This window comes from Cyprinus carpio, chromosome B5 (assembly GCF_018340385.1).
Source record: "Cyprinus carpio isolate SPL01 chromosome B5, ASM1834038v1, whole genome shotgun sequence".
Lineage (NCBI taxonomy): Eukaryota > Metazoa > Chordata > Actinopteri > Cypriniformes > Cyprinidae > Cyprinus > Cyprinus carpio.
The window spans coordinates 399,581-416,903 of NC_056601.1; the positions used below are offsets into that span (position 1 = coordinate 399,581).

Consider the following 17,323-nt stretch of genomic DNA (forward strand, 5'->3'; position numbering starts at 1 on the left):
AATCAACTGCTGTGAAGTTTAGATATAATCAAACATTGTGCTGAATGAAATGTGCATCTTATAATTTCAGCGTGCTTGACTTGAGGAGACCATGCCACATATTGATTTACATAATTATGTACTTCATTAAAACAACCTGCAATTGTACTTTTGTGTTTAATGTACGTTAAATTGTGCGGAAGTCTATAAGTATATTTGATTGTGCTAAAGTGGATCTGTACTTTAGGAAAACTTTAAATATCTTGCATTCAAAGACAAATCGAATCATACAATACAATCCTCATCAATATTGACATTAAAACACATTTTAGGCTTAATATTAAAAAAAATGTGCATTGTGCACTAGTACACCAAATAAAGTTTAATTATAATTTTTATATCAGTAAGGCTCGAGCAAAATATGTTAAGAGTTGAACTATGCTTAATATGAAAAACATGTATTTTAAAAATATGACTTCTTTACTAGGACTGCACTTGATATCTTCCGTTCTTGTACCTAAACTTTTTATCCAACTTCTTTGGGCGATATTTGTATTTTGTGGCACGGGACTCTTTTAAATGTAATGAATCCTATCTAAGTTAAGCAATGCATTTAAATGAACGTGTCATGTTTTCCTCTCCATGTCCAGCTCTTCAATCACATAGCTGAGTGCTTGGCTAATTTCCTCGAGAAACTGGGCATCAAAGACAAGAAGCTGCCTCTTGGCTTCACCTTTTCGTTTCCTTGCCAGCAGACCAAACTAGACGAGGTGAGATGGGAAGGAGAAACGATTAAAAGGAAGCAAAGACTAAAATTAGCAGCTCTTCTGTGAGACTGTCATGTTTCTGTACAGAGTATTCTGGTGTGTTGGACCAAAGGTTTTAAGGCGAGTGGAGTGGAGGGGAGAGATGTTGTGGGGCTGTTGAGAAAAGCCATTAAGAACAGAGGGGTAAGTGTCATGCTTTTACATCCACACGCTATTATTGCTTTAACAGTGCAGTCCGAACAATGTCTGCAAGCTTCTGAGCTATACTTATATATATATACACACATGCTTAATGCAGCAAGGATGCTTTAAATTGATCAAAACAAGCTATTTTTATTGTAACAGTCTTTACTGGTTCAAATAAATGTTGTTACACTGTTTTCAAGATTAATAATAATCAGAAATGTTTCTTGAGCAGCAAATCAATTAGAATGATTTCTGAAGACACTAAAGATGCTGAAAATGTAGCTTACTGTAAACATTTATTTTTCAAGTAAATGCATCCCTGGTGAGCATAAGAGACATTTTCAAAAAAGAAAAAATCTCATTGCCTCAATCTTTTTAACTGTAAACACTTATCAAATTCTCTTATTTCTACTTTTTTAATTATTAATGTCCTCTGTAACTTAATATTTATCTGTGCATATTTAAAGTAAACCTGTAACTAAGATATGTCAAAGGGCTGTAAGCACGGATTTAAATCCTTTGATTAATAATGTAAATAATATTTTTACTATGCATTTCTGTGATTTTAATGGGTTAAAAGGGTGCTGCTAAAACCAAATGGACTTGAAGTTTGGCCTTTTAACCCCTGCTGTACAGGTGCATCTCAAAAAATTAGAATATTGTGAAAAGTTCAGTTTTTTTGGTAACTTATTTCAAAAAGTGAAGCTTTCATACATTCTAGATCCATTACATGAAAAGTAAAAAAAAAAAAATCTTTAATTTTGATGATTAGAGCCAGTATCTCAAAATATTAGAATATTTCCTAAAATCAATCAATCAAAAAAAAAAAAATAAAGTGTGTGTGTGTCTATATGCATGTTTTTTTTTCCCTGCAGGATTTTGACATTGATATTGTGGCTGTGATCAATGACACTGTCGGCACCATGATGACCTGCGGCTATGATGACCATCACTGTGAGATCGGCCTCATCATCGGTGAGTCTCCGTCTTAGTTCTGCACTCATATGCAAGCTGAGGTCAGTGGGAAACCTCAGCCAGCGTGTCAGTGATATTGTCAGGTGTGCTCTGTGTGAATGAAAGGTGCTTTATTCAAACATAGACCTTTTGTTCTGTCATTTGTTTTGGTTATTGGTTGTGGGAATATTGGAGCACACATTACAGGCATTTTAAAGCCTGTTCAGGCCTGGTATTATGACCTAAGAAAATTATTTTGGTGGCATCTTCCCAATACTTATTCTCACACTCCACTAAATGAACAAATTGTTTTGATTCCTGTTCTTCAGTAGTGTGTAATTATAGAGGCGAGAGCAGATCAACTTTATATGCTGTGCGCAGCCTCCGTTATTACAGTCTCTCATTTCTACATAATTCTAACACTCTCTCACATTAGATGACAAATACAGAGCTAAATTCATAATTGTAAGTGGAAATCTAGCCATTGAGCATTGCAGAGGGAAAGCAGGAGTGAAGTTTTTTCTTTTGGAAAGAAATTAAAAATTATGGCTATTAAAAAAAAAAAAATTCTTCAGAGCATTTTCAAGAATCGGCTTAAAACAAATCTCTTGCATCTTTATTTGACCCTCTAACTCTAGCACTCTATTCTAATTCTATTCTTTTAAAAAAACTTGCCCCTTTTAGACTTGATCTTTATTCATTTACCAACTGCTTGCTTTATATATAAAAAAACTAACACCAGCTTCTCTATTTTTTTATTCTATCTGTTTGTTTTGTTTTTCTTTATTATGCGATTAACAAAAAGCAAATAAAAAAGCCTCTAAAACTAGCTTGCTCTATTTTGTATTTATTCTATGTTTTCTTTTTATTTCTTATATAATTTTAAAAACAAAACAAAAAAACCTTGCTATGTGTTCTGCATTAGGCTAACTAAGACTTGTTATAACACTTGCATATCATATAATATATAATATAATATATTTTTTGTGGAAATGATCATAAATGATCATAAAATGAAAAAAAAAAAAAAAAAAAAAAAAAAAAAAAAATAAATATATATATATATATATATATATATATATATATATATATATATATATATATATATATATATATATATATATATATATATTATTATTATTATGATTATTATTTCTGATGATTTGCACAAAAATTAGGCAGCAATTATTTTCAATATTGATAAAAAGAAATTTACACAGGAATAAATTACATTAAATGTAGTACATTTTTATAAACCTACTAAAAAAGAAAAAATATATATTTTAAATAAGTTTTAATACCAAAATGAAGTGTATAATGTGTAAATAAAATATTTATTAAATTGATATTTAGTAAATAATAGGAACTTAACAAGAAGTCTGTACTTAATCATGATTACTGTTGTACAAATGGGGAGAATCCTGTATAGCTGAATGCAGCTGGTTTATTTTGACTTCCAAGACCGTGAGACTACAGAAGGCTTTACTAATAAAACAAGCTTCGCCTGCCTCTGAGCCAGACAACTGTTGAGTTTACAGTTGAAATATAATTGAACATCGTGAAGATTTTATGAAGTCAATTCCCCTGCCTGCACCTTTGAATGCAGTATTGTAGGATTGGAAGGAATCTGTGGCGTTAAGTGCTTTGCACAGTGCTTTAAATCCAACAGACTGTAGTTTCAAAGAGGAAGTGCATTGCAGAATTTTTGCGTTACTTAGTTTGTGTACATTTGCTGTAGAATATTAACAGAAATAATTGCATTGTAGACAAAGCAATAAAAATATCCCACACCTTTGAGACACGAGTCGTTTGCATCTACTGTGCAAGATTCAACATTACACCGTAGAGAAACCGAAGCCCCTGCATACATATTTAATACGGCTGCACGAGCTTGTATATCAGATTTCTTAAAGAGGTCATATGATGCTGCTAAAAAGAACATTATTTTGTGTATTTGGTGTAAAAAAAATAAAACACATTATTTTCCACATACTGTACATTATTGTTTCTCCTCTATGCCCCGCTTTCTGAAACACGTCAATTTCTACAAAGCTCATCGTTCTGAAAAAGTGAGGTGTGCTCTGATTGGCCAGCTATCCATTGTGTTGTGATTGGCCGAATGCCTCAAGCGTGTGACGGAAATGTTACGCCCCTCACATACTGTGATCGTGTCCCGGCGCGACGAGACTCAGTCCAGCTGCTCCGCTCGAGCACATCCCATCATCGCTTCTCTTTCAGCAGTTCAGTCTGTGTACTGTTAGGAGTAACTGAATAACTCGGGATATTGGTTTATTTCGTGTCAGAGGGAGTGTAAGGCTCGTTTATAGACCGAATAACTTAAGTTATTTGTGGATTAGTGCGTACTGGAGACGCGAACCGTTTCAAACGATTCAGATAGATTTGGTGAACTGGTTCGACCGGGTCACTAAAGATCCGGTTAAACAGAAAGATTCATTCACGATCCGGACATCACTAGATGAGACAAAACCAAAAAACCCATTACAAACCAGGCATTTGTTGCATCCAGTGGGGACATAATTACTGGTTATAATGACTTATACTGTCTTTACGCATTGCATTGCGTATCGTGCTGCGTAAACATAAAACCATGTCTGCATTTGTGATCTGAGAAACAACAAGCCTACTCTACACTGCTCAAAACTCACGTTTGAATCATCATTGGCAAATTATTTAAATATAAAAAACGTACTTACAGGCTGTGTAAAGTTTGAATTGCTCAACTTTATAGAAACAGCCTTTGTGCCACAGACGCTTTGCAGGCTACTGGTTCAGAAAACAGTCTTCATCCTCCATAAATCTGAATATTTGGGTTGAACAGTGTTGAAATACAACTTAAGCACTGATTTCTAGTCGTGTCCTCTTTTGGAAGACCAAACAAAGTATTTTCACTTTCACAACAAAACACAGCGTCTCCATGACATGTCGCCGGCGGCAACAGCAAGAATAAAAAGTTTCTTTGCGTGAACATTTGGGCGGCTTTATGCAAATCTTCCCACATCATGACGTAGAGATGTGGGGTGTGTTAGAACGAGTGTTTTAGGGGGATGTGGTTGACTCTTAACTTTGATAAAGAATATCTCTTTGGGTTTGAGGCTTTAGTCTGTGCACCTTCACAGATCTTCTTTATGCACCAAGAGCTTGTAACACTCCAAAGAGAAAGCAAAACTTGAAATCGCATGATAATGCCCCTTTAATTCTACAACAAAACAGAAAATGAATTTGGTCTCAGGAAACCAGGAGGTATTGATTCACACAGTTGTGGAAATTTGTAATATTTAAAATTTCCAGGACTCTTGAAAGTCATAAAATTGTAATACCGTGTTGAAAAGTTATTGAAGAGTACATAATTAATGTAAATTTCTGGTTATGCTCTGCGTGGAGTCTCCGAAAGCTCAATCCTGCATTGAGCCTCATTCAAATCTCAGCTCTTTTTTATCTTTGTGGAGACTTTTATACATGAATAAGTATGAAGCTCCTGTACATAGGAATGGGAAAGAATCTTCAGCAATCCCTTTGAAAAAGACTTATGCATTAATCATGAACTACTGGAAAATGGAGATTCACTGGTCAAAAAGAGTGGGAACCCTTTCTGAAGTGTCTCAGTATTTCTCTTTAAGAACTGTTAAGCACAGAACTTGAAAATAATCACTAAATAAATCCGGAAAAGGCTTATTTATACCCTAGTGAAAAAATGAAATGTATTTGAAATACATGTATTGGATGCTAAATCTGGCTACAAATGCATTTACATATTTATGTACTCATTAAAAATACATTGGAGTTGTACTTAAAGTGTACTAAACTGGTGTACTTAAAAGTTTTGTGCGGAAGTAGTGCCGAAGTCTGACTAAAGATATTGCAAGTGTACACTTTAAATATCTTGCATTTCAAGACTGATATTATTCAAAAATCATACAATCCTCATTAAAACCCATTTTACGCTTAATATTAAAAAATGTGCATTGTGCGCAAGTAGTACTCCAAATATAGTTATGTCGGTGAGTCTATGTTAGTATGAAAGAAACGTATTTTGAATATATGTGACCCTGGACCATGCACAAAACCAGTCATAAGTGTCAATTTTTTAAACTGAATAAGCTAAATAAACTTTCCACTGATGTGTGGTTTGTTAGGAGGACAATATTTGAAAATCTGAGGGTGCAAAAAAATCTAAATATTGAGAAAATCATCTTTAAAGTTGTTCAAATGAAGTTCTTAGCAATGCATATTACTAATCAAAAATTAAGTTTTCATATTTTTACAGTAGGAAATTTACAAAATATCTTCATGGAACATGATCTTTACTTAATATCCTAATGATTTTTGGCATAAAAGAAAATTCTATAATTGTGACTCATACAATGTATTGTTGTCTATTGCTACAAATATACCTGTGATACTGATGACTGCTTCTGTGCTGCAGGGACACACATTACCTTTGGTAACACTTTATTTTAAGGTGTCCTTGTTACACACATACTTACTATTATAATAAAAAAAAATGCATAATTGCACGCAAGTAACCCTAACCGTATTGTAAGTACATGTACTTAATTAAAATTAAAAGTATAGTTACACTGTAACAAGGACACCTTAAAATAAAGTGTAAACTTTTAGAAAAATATAGTTTTTGCTAATCTACTGAAGTGACTCGCAGTTTAACATTTTAATTGATTTATTTGCGTGAAACATTTGTAATGTGGGTGCAGTTATGCGTTTGCATGCAACGTGCAACATCAAGCAGAATTTCCAGGAATCTTCAGTGCAAACAAATCAGGTGTGTGCTTTTTATTCTTTTACAGGGACGGGCACCAACGCATGCTACATGGAGGAGATGCGTCACCTGGAGCTGGTGGACGGAGATGAAGGGCGCATGTGTGTGAACATGGAGTGGGGTGCGTTCGGCGACGACGGAGCATTAGACGACATCCGCACCGAATTCGACCGAGAGATCGACGCTGGCTCCCTCAACCCTGGAAAACAGCTGTGAGTGACCGATAGAGCCGCTCCCACAGTTCTGCTGTTGACACTAAAAGCCATTGAAAGACTGAGGGCAGCCGGTTTTACTGCTAGGCAATTACAAAAGAAGGTAACGAGGTTGTCACCATGGTGTGCACACGTTCGTTCCTTGAAGGCAAGTGTGTACAATGTCAGGAAGACCATATGTTCCCTGCTGTAGTGGAGTCATTAAATCAACTATTATGCCATCATTAACTGTGCATTAGCCTGATCAGAACTCACAGGTCTCACAATGCCTGTCCTAGTCATCGTGACTCCACAGGTGCTTTCGTTCAAGAAGCTGCACTCTGAAAGCTCGGGTAATGCAGAGCTGTAATCAAATCCCGTCATGCCTCGAGTGCTTGTTTACGATTTGCACATGCACATACCAATAATTCAGTCGCTCTGAAGTCTCCTGCTTTCCTCTCGGTCTCAGAAGATCAGTGGGGATGCGCTGTTTCTTTACAATTGCAAGTCAATATTATTGTTCTTTTGCATAATCTGCTCCCTGAGACGATGAAGGCTTAGACTAAAACCAGATCGAGTTCCGCAAACATTTTTCATGGCTTCGCTCATTTTCAAAAAACTTCTAAAGACTCATCTTTTTCGCCAGCGATTGACCAACTAATACTAGCACTTACCTTCTCTTTTCTTTACTTTACTTTTCTTTAAAAACCCATAGCTACGTGTTCTGTACTAGACTAACTGAGACTTGTCATAGCACTTGTATGCTGTTGTTGTTCTCTCGCTGGTCTGATTGCTTCGATTGTTCTCATTTGTAAGTCGCTTTGGATAAAAGCGTCTGCTAAATGATTAGATGTAATGTAGTACTTTGCAGCACTTATTAAGCCTCTGGACGCTTACAACTCAAAATAAAAGATAGCAAACCAAGTGGCGTTTAATTTTAAATGAAGACAGTGCACTTTCCAAATAAAAAAATTCACAGAAGATGTTTGTTTGGTCTAAAATAATAAATAATGAAATTACAATAAAACAGTTTGCCACATTTTCTGCTCAACATGTAATTATTTGAAATGAATGAAATCCTTTGATCAAGTAATGAAGAAATGCTTGTTTTAAAGGGATCATGACATGAGAAATCTAAATTTTGCTATATCAGAGCTCTTTGTACCATTAAAACATCCTGCAAGTTTCATAACTTCAAACGTTTGCATTTATTTAATCAATCGTACTAGATCTGACTACAGCTGCATCACAAACCGTATAAATGAGTTCATAATGCTTTATCTGTAAATGACCATTTTTATTATTTTTTTTTTTTGTGCAAAAAACTTTAAAATTATAAGTAAACCTAAATAATAAAAAAACCCATGTCTAGATTTAAAATCCAATTTCTATTTATGTTTTTGTCACACTTGCTGCCAGCCTTATAGCTGCGAGTGACTCCTGCTCTTCCATGTTAATCACTTTCAAGCACTCTTCTCCAGATAATAATCATCATTTGTGTGAACCTACCACCTCAGATATTTCCTACACCCCTGATTACAGAGACGTCCCCCTGAAGCAGCCTCACTCGAGTGAATAAAGATGATCTCTCCGGTTTATGGGTTGCGCGTTCACTCTCTGTGCTGCATGTTTTGTTTGTGTGCAGGTTTGAGAAGATGATCAGTGGGATGTATATGGGTGAGCTGGTCAGACTGGTCCTGGTGAAGATGGCCAAAGACGGCCTGCTCTTCCAGGGACACACCACTCCAGATCTGCTCACCACTGGCCACTTCCAGACCTCCTTCATCTCTGCCATCGAAAATAATAAGTCAGTACCTTTTTGTGCATGTGTGTTTCTTGCTATACTAAAAAATAGTGTTAAAACTGATATAGTTAAATGGGAGAGTTAAAGGGAGAGTTCACTCAAAAATTAACTTTTGATTTGGAGAAATGTATAATTGCATCACTTGCTCTGCAGTGAATGGGTGCCGTCAGAATGTGATGTTTTTATCAGCTGTTTGGACTCTCATTCTGACGGCACCCATTCACTGCAGAGCATCAATTGCTGAGACACTGATGCAGTGCTACATTTCTACAAACCTGATGAAGAGAAAAACTCATCCTGATCTTGTATAGCTTGAGGGGGAGGAAATTATCAGCAGATTTTAATTTGTTGGTGAACTATTTCTGTAAAATTGCTTTTTTCTTACAAATGCTTGCAAATGAAATGCTACTTGTTATTATATTCTAGGCTGTCTATTTAATATTAAATAATAAGATATGTAATCATGATCATTCTTGTAATTTTTCAAAAAAATAATGTGTTAATGCTTTCAGTTCCAAGGAAAAAAATAGGCCTACATGTAATTATTATAATTGGCAATTTGCTTAGCTGATACACTTAGTGTATATTTATGCAACAGTGCCCTTTAATGGACTCATATTGAGTTAATGTGTTAAACATGTTTGATTAATCGCCTACTTTAAGAGTCAACTTTGATTTTGTGGTATAACATGATGAAGTCTGAAAATCCACCTGAGTAGCATTTCAAAAACATGGCACTTTTTGCAAGTTTTGAGATTAAAAAATGTTTATAAATGCTAAATGCTTTATTTATTTATTTTTTGTATTATTATTTTGTGCAAAAAATTCCTTGAAATTTAAGGTTAGAGTTTAGCATTAATGTTGACATTTAAAAACATAAAATACCCGATTAGTGACGGTTCTTTGGATTCAGCCTTCATTATGACGAGCGAAGCTGGAAGTCAGTGCAGACCAGTTTCACTTCATCAGTGAACCACTCCATATTTAGTTCTCTCTCTCTCTCCAGTCGAGACGAACACCTGTGGTCTCGACAGAAATGACACGCTTCTCAAAATTACTGGCATGGGCTTATCTTAACGTCAGAGCCGCTGCTGAGCAGATTATGAAACCTGTTCTGATATCTGACTCTTTGGAGTTTGAAGTCTGCACATTTGTGTGTTCACATGTTCAGAGAAGCGTGTGTCTATGTACACTACCATTCAGAAGTTTGGGATCAGTAAGAGTTTTATTGTTTTAGTTTTTCAATGCATTTATTTGATCAAAAATACAGAAAAGAATGTAATATTGGGAAATATTATTGCAATTTCTAATATTGGTTTTATATTTTAATATACTTTAAAATGTAATTTATTTCTGTGAACAAAGCTGTATTTTCAGCATCATTTCTCCAGTCTTCAGTGTCACATGGTCTTCTGTTTTGTTTGTAATATCATGATTTATTATCAGTGTTGAAACTGTTCTGCTGCTTAATATTTTTTTGGAACCTGTGATACTTTTTTTTATTTGATTCTTTGATGAGTAAAAAGTTAAAAAGATCCGTTTTTTTATGGTATTAGTTTTTGAAAGAATTCTCTTATGGTCAACAAGGATGCATTTATTTATTTCATCACAAAAAAAAAAAACAAAAAAAAAAAAACAGTAATAAAGTGAAAAATTGTTGCAAATTTAATTTTTTTTAATTTAAAAAAATAGAATTTAATATATGTATTAATTTATTTATATTTATTTATATTTATATAATAAAATATTTATATATTTATATAATTATGTATGTAATTAATTTATAAAATGGCAAAAACTGAATTAGAAATCATTAAGAATTTTGCTGTGACAATGTATGAGTCTTTACTGACAATTTTGCCAAACAAAAAAAAAAAGCCCAAGAAACATTAAAAAATATGAATTAAATGAAGGATACTGAATTTTCCAAAATTAAAAAAACATTCAGCATTTATTTGAAATAGAATTTTGCTGTGACAGTGTATGTGTCTTTACTGACAATTTTGCCAAATTTAATGCATGCAAAACTGTCTTTTTTGAAAAGATTTTACTGACCCCAAACTTTTGAAGGATAAATCTGTCCAAGAAACCTGTGAGAGTGAAGTGTTTGATATCCTGAAGCTGATGTTGTGTGCTGCAGGAGCAGCGAGGGTCTGGTGAGTGCGGAGCAGATTTTGAGAGGACTGGGTCTGGACCCGTCTCCGGAGGACTGCGTGGCCACACAGAGAGTGTGTCAGATCGTCTCCACACGAGCAGCTCATCTCTGTGCCGCCTCACTCGCGGCCGTCCTGCGGCAGATCCGGGATAACAAAGCCACAGACAGACTGCGCACCACGGTCGGCGTCGACGGATCCGTCTACAAAAACCACCCACAGTGAGTCCAGAACCACAACCAGTGTCTGCTTTACCTGCCACTTGAACAGTACGAGATTTAATGTTTTTAAAGAAGTCTCTTCTGCTCAACAACCCTGCATTTATTTGATCCAAAATACAGGAAAATCAATAATATCGTGAAATATTTACAATAACTATTTGAATATGTATTAAATGTAATTTATTTCTGTGATGTGCAGCTGTATTTTCAGCATCATTACTCCAGTCTTCAGTGTCACATGATCTTCAGAAATCATTCTAATATGATGATTTGCTGCTCAAGAAACATTTATTATTATCATTATGTTGAAAACAGCAGAGTAGAATATTTTCAGGTTTCTTTGATGAATAAAAAGTTCAGAAGAACAGCATTTATCTGAAATAGAAATCTTTTGTAACATTATAAATGTCTTCATCATCACTTTAGATCAGTTTAAAGCATCCTTTCTAAATAAAAGCATTAATTTCTATAATTTCCTTCCCAAAAATGAAATGATACTGACTCCAAGCTTTTGAACTGTAGAGTGTATAATGTTACAAAAGCTTTTTGTTTCAGATAAATGCTGATCTTTTGATCTTTCTGTTCATTAAAGAATCCTTTGAATGATTTCTGAAGATCATGTGACACTGAAGACTGGAGTAATGATGCTGAAAATACAGCTGTGCATCACAGAAATAAATATCAGTTTAAAATATATTCAAATAGAAAACAGTTCTTTTAAATAGTAAAATTATTTACAAATTTTACTGTTTTTGCTTTACTTTAGATCAAATAAATGCATGCTTGGTGACTTCTTTAAAAACTTTAAAAAGTTACTGTTCAAAAACGTTTGACTGGCAGTGTATATGATTACCATATTCATATACAGTATAATAATATTTACATAGCATTCCAGTGTGCTATAAAGAATACCATGGTATGGTTCCAACGTATGGTTAATGTTAGATTAGATTAACAAACGCAACAAAAATACTCAAAAGCTCAAACACTCAGAAAATTCATTTCAGGAATGCTTTTGAAACACAAAATTAAACTTCCTCACCGATGCTGTGATTAAAATGAGACTTTAGCACTTGTTAACAGTTAAACGTGTCAAAAGTCTGCAGAGACAAGCATGTGAGGAGAAGTGAGAGCGAGAAAGATCAAAACCGCTCTGCTTTCGTACGGTTTTTCCTGGAATCTCACTCTCTCTGACTGAAAAGGTGACAGGCTAAACTTGCTGTTTCGGTTTATTTCTCTGTATTGGATTGATGAGGAAATGAAGCGATCGCCGCTTGAGATGTGACTTCAGCCTGTAAATGTGTATTTGTGCTTATTTTATTTTTTGCCTGTTGGTGCAGCTTCAGAAGTTAATCTTGAAACGAGATTTACACTCAGAAAACACTGATGGTTCTGTTTGCACTTTTATGTGTTATCACTAATTTGTTAGACAATGCTAGAAAAAAAGTTTGCCAAAAAAGCCTGTAAAGTCTGCTTCCTCCTGGATGTTATCAGAGAGTTTGGGAAGGCCATGAACGCAGCGGGAGTTTTTAATCACCACCTGCTGAGACGCGGCTTCATGCATCGCTTCCTTCAGTGACTGTGGAAACTCAAGACTGAAAAATGAGCTAGTGATCATCTAATGAGTGCTGCACACCAACATCAACAGAGCAGAGTCTGGTTATGTTGGGTCAGCACTATATTTAGATTTTCTGATAATGTTACATGCATTTTTATGGCTCGCAAACTTGGTTTTGTGACATTTGGTTGCAAATTCTGCTTGTCAACCTGTTAGACTTGCCAGCTAGAAAAAATATTGATACTGGAGTACTTTAAGTGTTAAAAAAATTAAAAATAAATAATGTTATGAATGTTATCTTTTCTGCAAAATATATATGTATTTATATTTATAAAATTTAAATAAAGTGTGTCTAATAAATATTTTTTTATAACCATTTTATTTTCAATTTACATTTAGTGTTTTTATTGATTTTATTTTAGTGTCTGCAATTGAAACATTGTATCACTGCCCAGAGTATTAATAATCAGATCTTTGAATGCACCGTGCAACCTCCTACTTTATTATAAACTAATTTATTTTCTCCATGCTTTTGTGCATCATGCACCATTTCCATATTTGTTCTTTCTTTGCTTTTGGGCCATTTTCTGTCTCCTCCACACACTGATTTGTTCTCTGGCTTCTCCTGAATTTGCCCGGAGACTGAATAAGATGGTGCGGTTATTGGTGCCAGACTGCGATGTGCGCTTCCTTCGCTCGGAGGATGGCAGCGGTAAAGGGGCGGCGATGGTCACTGCTGTGGCGTACCGATTGGCGAAGCAGCATGCAGAGCGCCAGCGTATCCTCGACAGCCTCCGACTCGATCGAGATCAACTGCTGGACGTGAAGAGAAGGATGGAGGAGGAGATGAAGAGAGGCTTGGCTAAAAACACACACGCTGCGGCCGCGGTCAAAATGCTGCCCACCTTTGTGCGCTCCACGCCGGACGGAACAGGTCAGAGGGACTTATTTTAGTTGACCCAAAAAGAAAATGGTCTTATGTTTTATTCTCCCTCATCTACCAAAAGTGTTTTTGTGTGTGTGTGTGTGAAAGTAGATTATTTTTCTACCTTTTCCCCCACGCTGCAGTTTTCCATAGAAACACAGTTCATAATGAGATGAAAGCACCATTATTGTGCTGCAAATGACTCATGCACTATATTCCTGAAGTCAAATATGTCACATGATATGATTTAATATAGCGAAGTATGAAAAACAGACCGGAATGTACTATAAGATGTTCACGATTCAAAAACATTACCGTAACTTTTTTTTTTTTTTTTAAAGAAAATTATTTTTTTTTTTTTTTAAATAACAAAAACAATTATTTGTTTGTTGGTCTGCTTCTCACTTTCTTCCTTCCTCCCAATCTGTGGTGGATTTGATGCATCAGTTTTTTTCGATCCTCTTTAAATCCACTGACAGATGTTGCCACTATGAAATGTATGAAAACAGCTGCAAAAATGTATGCTTGCCGTGCTCCGAGGAAAAAATAACAGTATCAGCTTTGAAGATCAGATCACAAATGGGGATGAATTGCATGAAAAATAAAATGTCATTTCATCTTGGCCAAAAAATCAAGGAAGATCTGGAGGGAAGTGTTTGAATATAAATTGCAGTGAATAATGCATCATATCTTGATTCAAGCTTGCTTAGAATGACAACAATTTCTGAGAATGTTTTTCATGCACAATTACTTTTTGGAAGGCAGAGACAAAACACACAAAACATCGAGTATATATATTACGTATGTGTGTGCATGCATGTATGATTGTATGTGTGTATGTATCTTATCTATCTATATTTATCTATATATATATATATATATAAAATATAGTATATACTTGTTTTGTGTGTGTATGTTTTCAACATTGATTATGGTAAGAAAAATCAAGATTTTCTATCACAGGAATAATCAATTTGAAAGCATAGTTAAATGTTTAGTATTTTTATCCAATGCATGCAGTCTTGAAGAGCGTAACATATGTCTTATTCTTATTTTACATTAAAAGTTACTTTTCTTTTTTAAATTCTAAAACTTTATTTCCACGTTTACATACAACATTCTGTATTTTGAAGTGCCTTGTCAGTGCACTGATACAGCTAACACACACAAGAGATGGAGAATCAATCAATAATTGTGATTGATCTAAATATACTGTAGGGCCAAAACTCTATTGACCAATGTAGGGCAAAAAAAAAAAAAAAGAAAGGGATAAACTGGAGTTTATGTAATACACTCACACTAGTATGACAGACAAATCAATTAGCCCTCCATATCAGACCGATCCAAAACAGTCCAGAGAGAGTTGATTGGTGTGTGTGTGTGTGTGTGTGTGTGTGTGTGTGTGTGTGTGTGAAAGAGGGAGAGAAAGTTGTTATGGTCTCTGAATCTATTGTGAATGTTCTGCAGAGCGTGGCGACTTCTTGGCACTGGATCTGGGCGGCACAAACTTCAGGGTGCTCTTGGTGCGCGTTCGAAGTGGGAAAAGACGGAGCGTGGAGATGCATAATAAGATCTACACCATCCCTCAAGACATAACCCAGGGCACCGGCGACGAGGTACACCCTCCAATCACACTTCATTAACACACATTCAGGATGTGAACTGGGTACATGCTGGATTCTTTCATTTGCATCATGATGATGACGTTGCAGCGGGAAAATGTTTATTTTATTTATTTATTTGTTTTTTGGTTTCTCAACTGAGCTGCTGAAATGAAAGTGCCCCTCATTTAGGATGGTAGTGTGTGTCTTGGATTGCAGGATAAGTGCACTAGAGGTACTCTGTGACCTCTTAAATAAAGCTATCCTTGTTTTTGAACATGAAGTGCACAAACCTGTTTGCAGTTTATTTGGAAGTTTGGTTCTTCTATGGCATCACTGTATATAACTGTGTGTGTGTGTGTGTGTGTTTGGTCCACTGCAGTTATTCGATCACATAGTGCACTGCATTGCTGACTTCCTGGAGTATATGGGTATGAAGGGAGCATCGCTTCCTCTGGGATTCACCTTCTCGTTTCCCTGCCATCAGACCCGTCTGGATCAGGTAAGACTCACATAGGCATCTCTGCTGATTCAGCTCAATGAGGACAAACTATAGACTTGTTTTGGTTTCAAATATAGTTCAAATAAAACTTTTTGTTGGTTTTTGGCACTGGAAAGTGTTTCCACAAATAAGGTACATAATGGGACTTAAACTCCTAAAAAACTGAAATGTTGAAATGCAATTTTGTTATATTATGTATCAAATGTATCATCTGTCTATCATTAATAATAATAATATATATGATAGACATTTTTTACATTTATGTAATTTTTGTCAAAGATTGGATTGCAGAAAGTGATGTCAAAATCATTATTTAAGGCTTGTTTTAAACTAGCTAATTTTCATGGTTTTGACTTATTTTAGTAAACCCAAAATGAGAGTTCTATCATCATTTATTCACCTTCATCATGTTCCAACCCCCTCTTGTTTTTTCCGAAAGTAGACATTTTTTCTACCATTTCCCTCATGTTGTACTTTTCCATAGAACAACAGTTATAATGAGTGTGAAAGCAACATAATTGTGCTCCAAATGACTCATACACTATTTCATGTTATGTAGTAGTTTATCTAGTAGTTTTCTCTCTAAAGAACATGGGGTTCCCTGTACCTTTTTTGCTTTAAAAAAATGTACATGGACAACAATTTGTACCCTGTTTATAGAAAGTGGCACAGATATTATTTACTCTTTTATAAATTATTTCTCTTTAAAGGGGTCATGAACTGAGAAAACAAAATTCCCTTGAGCTTCTGACATATAAGAGTTCCTTGTGCTACTAAAAACATCCTATAAGTTTCAGAACTAAAATTAGCTTATTTTGAAGCCAATCTGCCAAAAAGACAGCTTGTGGACTGTACCACTCTATGATGTAATAGTGTGGATAAGCACCGCCTCACCAAAAGGTCAGTGCCTGCTTCTACATCGCTCCCTGTTTAGCCCTGCCCACCGATTCTGCATTGTTGCCTGTTTAGCCCCGCCCACCGATTCTACATCGCTGCCTGTTTAGCCCCGCCCACCGATTCTACATTGCTGCCTGTTTAACCCCTCCCACCGATTCTAATTTGCTGCCTGTTTAGCCCCGCCCACCGAATCTACATCGCTGCCTGTTTAGCCCCGCCTACCGATTCTACATCACTTCCTGTTTAGCCCCGCCCACCGATTCTACATCACTAGGCTTGTTTGAGATGAACAAATTGTGAGGAGGAATGTTCACCAGTGATCACCGCGAGATGCATGCCGGTTAGAAAAGCGTCCGAGTTACGTCCGCCTTGCTCTGATGTCAAAAAACTCTCGCGACGGCGAGGCGGCTGTGTCGGATTGAGCAGATGAGCGCAGTTGCTCTCCACCGACTGCGCTATTCAAAAGCATGATGGGAAACGACCGAGTGACGACACAGCTTAAAGCTCATTGGTTCAGACAACTGTGATGCTGCGTTCTCTTCTAAAAATTTTTATTTTATCTGATTTCATGTGATTATGTATTTAAATTATGCATGAATCTTCCCAAACACTATTACAGTGCGATATATGTGTGAGATATGTGATTGTTGTCATATTTCTATCAAAATCTAAAATACATGTTTGTATTAAAGTAAAAACGACTAGGGATAAATATGATAAATACGGCCTTTCATATGGAATTAAATAGCAAGCACCTTGAGTGTCTTGTTTATCATATTTATTTTCATAT

The 17,323-nt window shown here is 35.5% G+C and overlaps 1 protein-coding gene across 1 annotated transcript in view; it reads left to right on the forward strand.

Annotated features, from left to right (window-relative positions):
* LOC109075845 (hexokinase-2-like) overlaps positions 1-17,323 on the forward strand; it is a 40,330-nt gene that overhangs the window by 12,964 nt on the left and 10,043 nt on the right. The window contains exons 4-12 of the mRNA XM_042723502.1: positions 630-749; positions 834-929; positions 1,808-1,907; positions 6,710-6,893; positions 8,518-8,679; positions 10,817-11,051; positions 13,239-13,542; positions 15,001-15,149; positions 15,517-15,636. Coding sequence (XP_042579436.1) covers positions 630-749; positions 834-929; positions 1,808-1,907; positions 6,710-6,893; positions 8,518-8,679; positions 10,817-11,051; positions 13,239-13,542; positions 15,001-15,149; positions 15,517-15,636 — 1,470 coding nt within the window. The remainder of the gene's footprint in view (positions 1-629; positions 750-833; positions 930-1,807; positions 1,908-6,709; positions 6,894-8,517; positions 8,680-10,816; positions 11,052-13,238; positions 13,543-15,000; positions 15,150-15,516; positions 15,637-17,323) is intronic.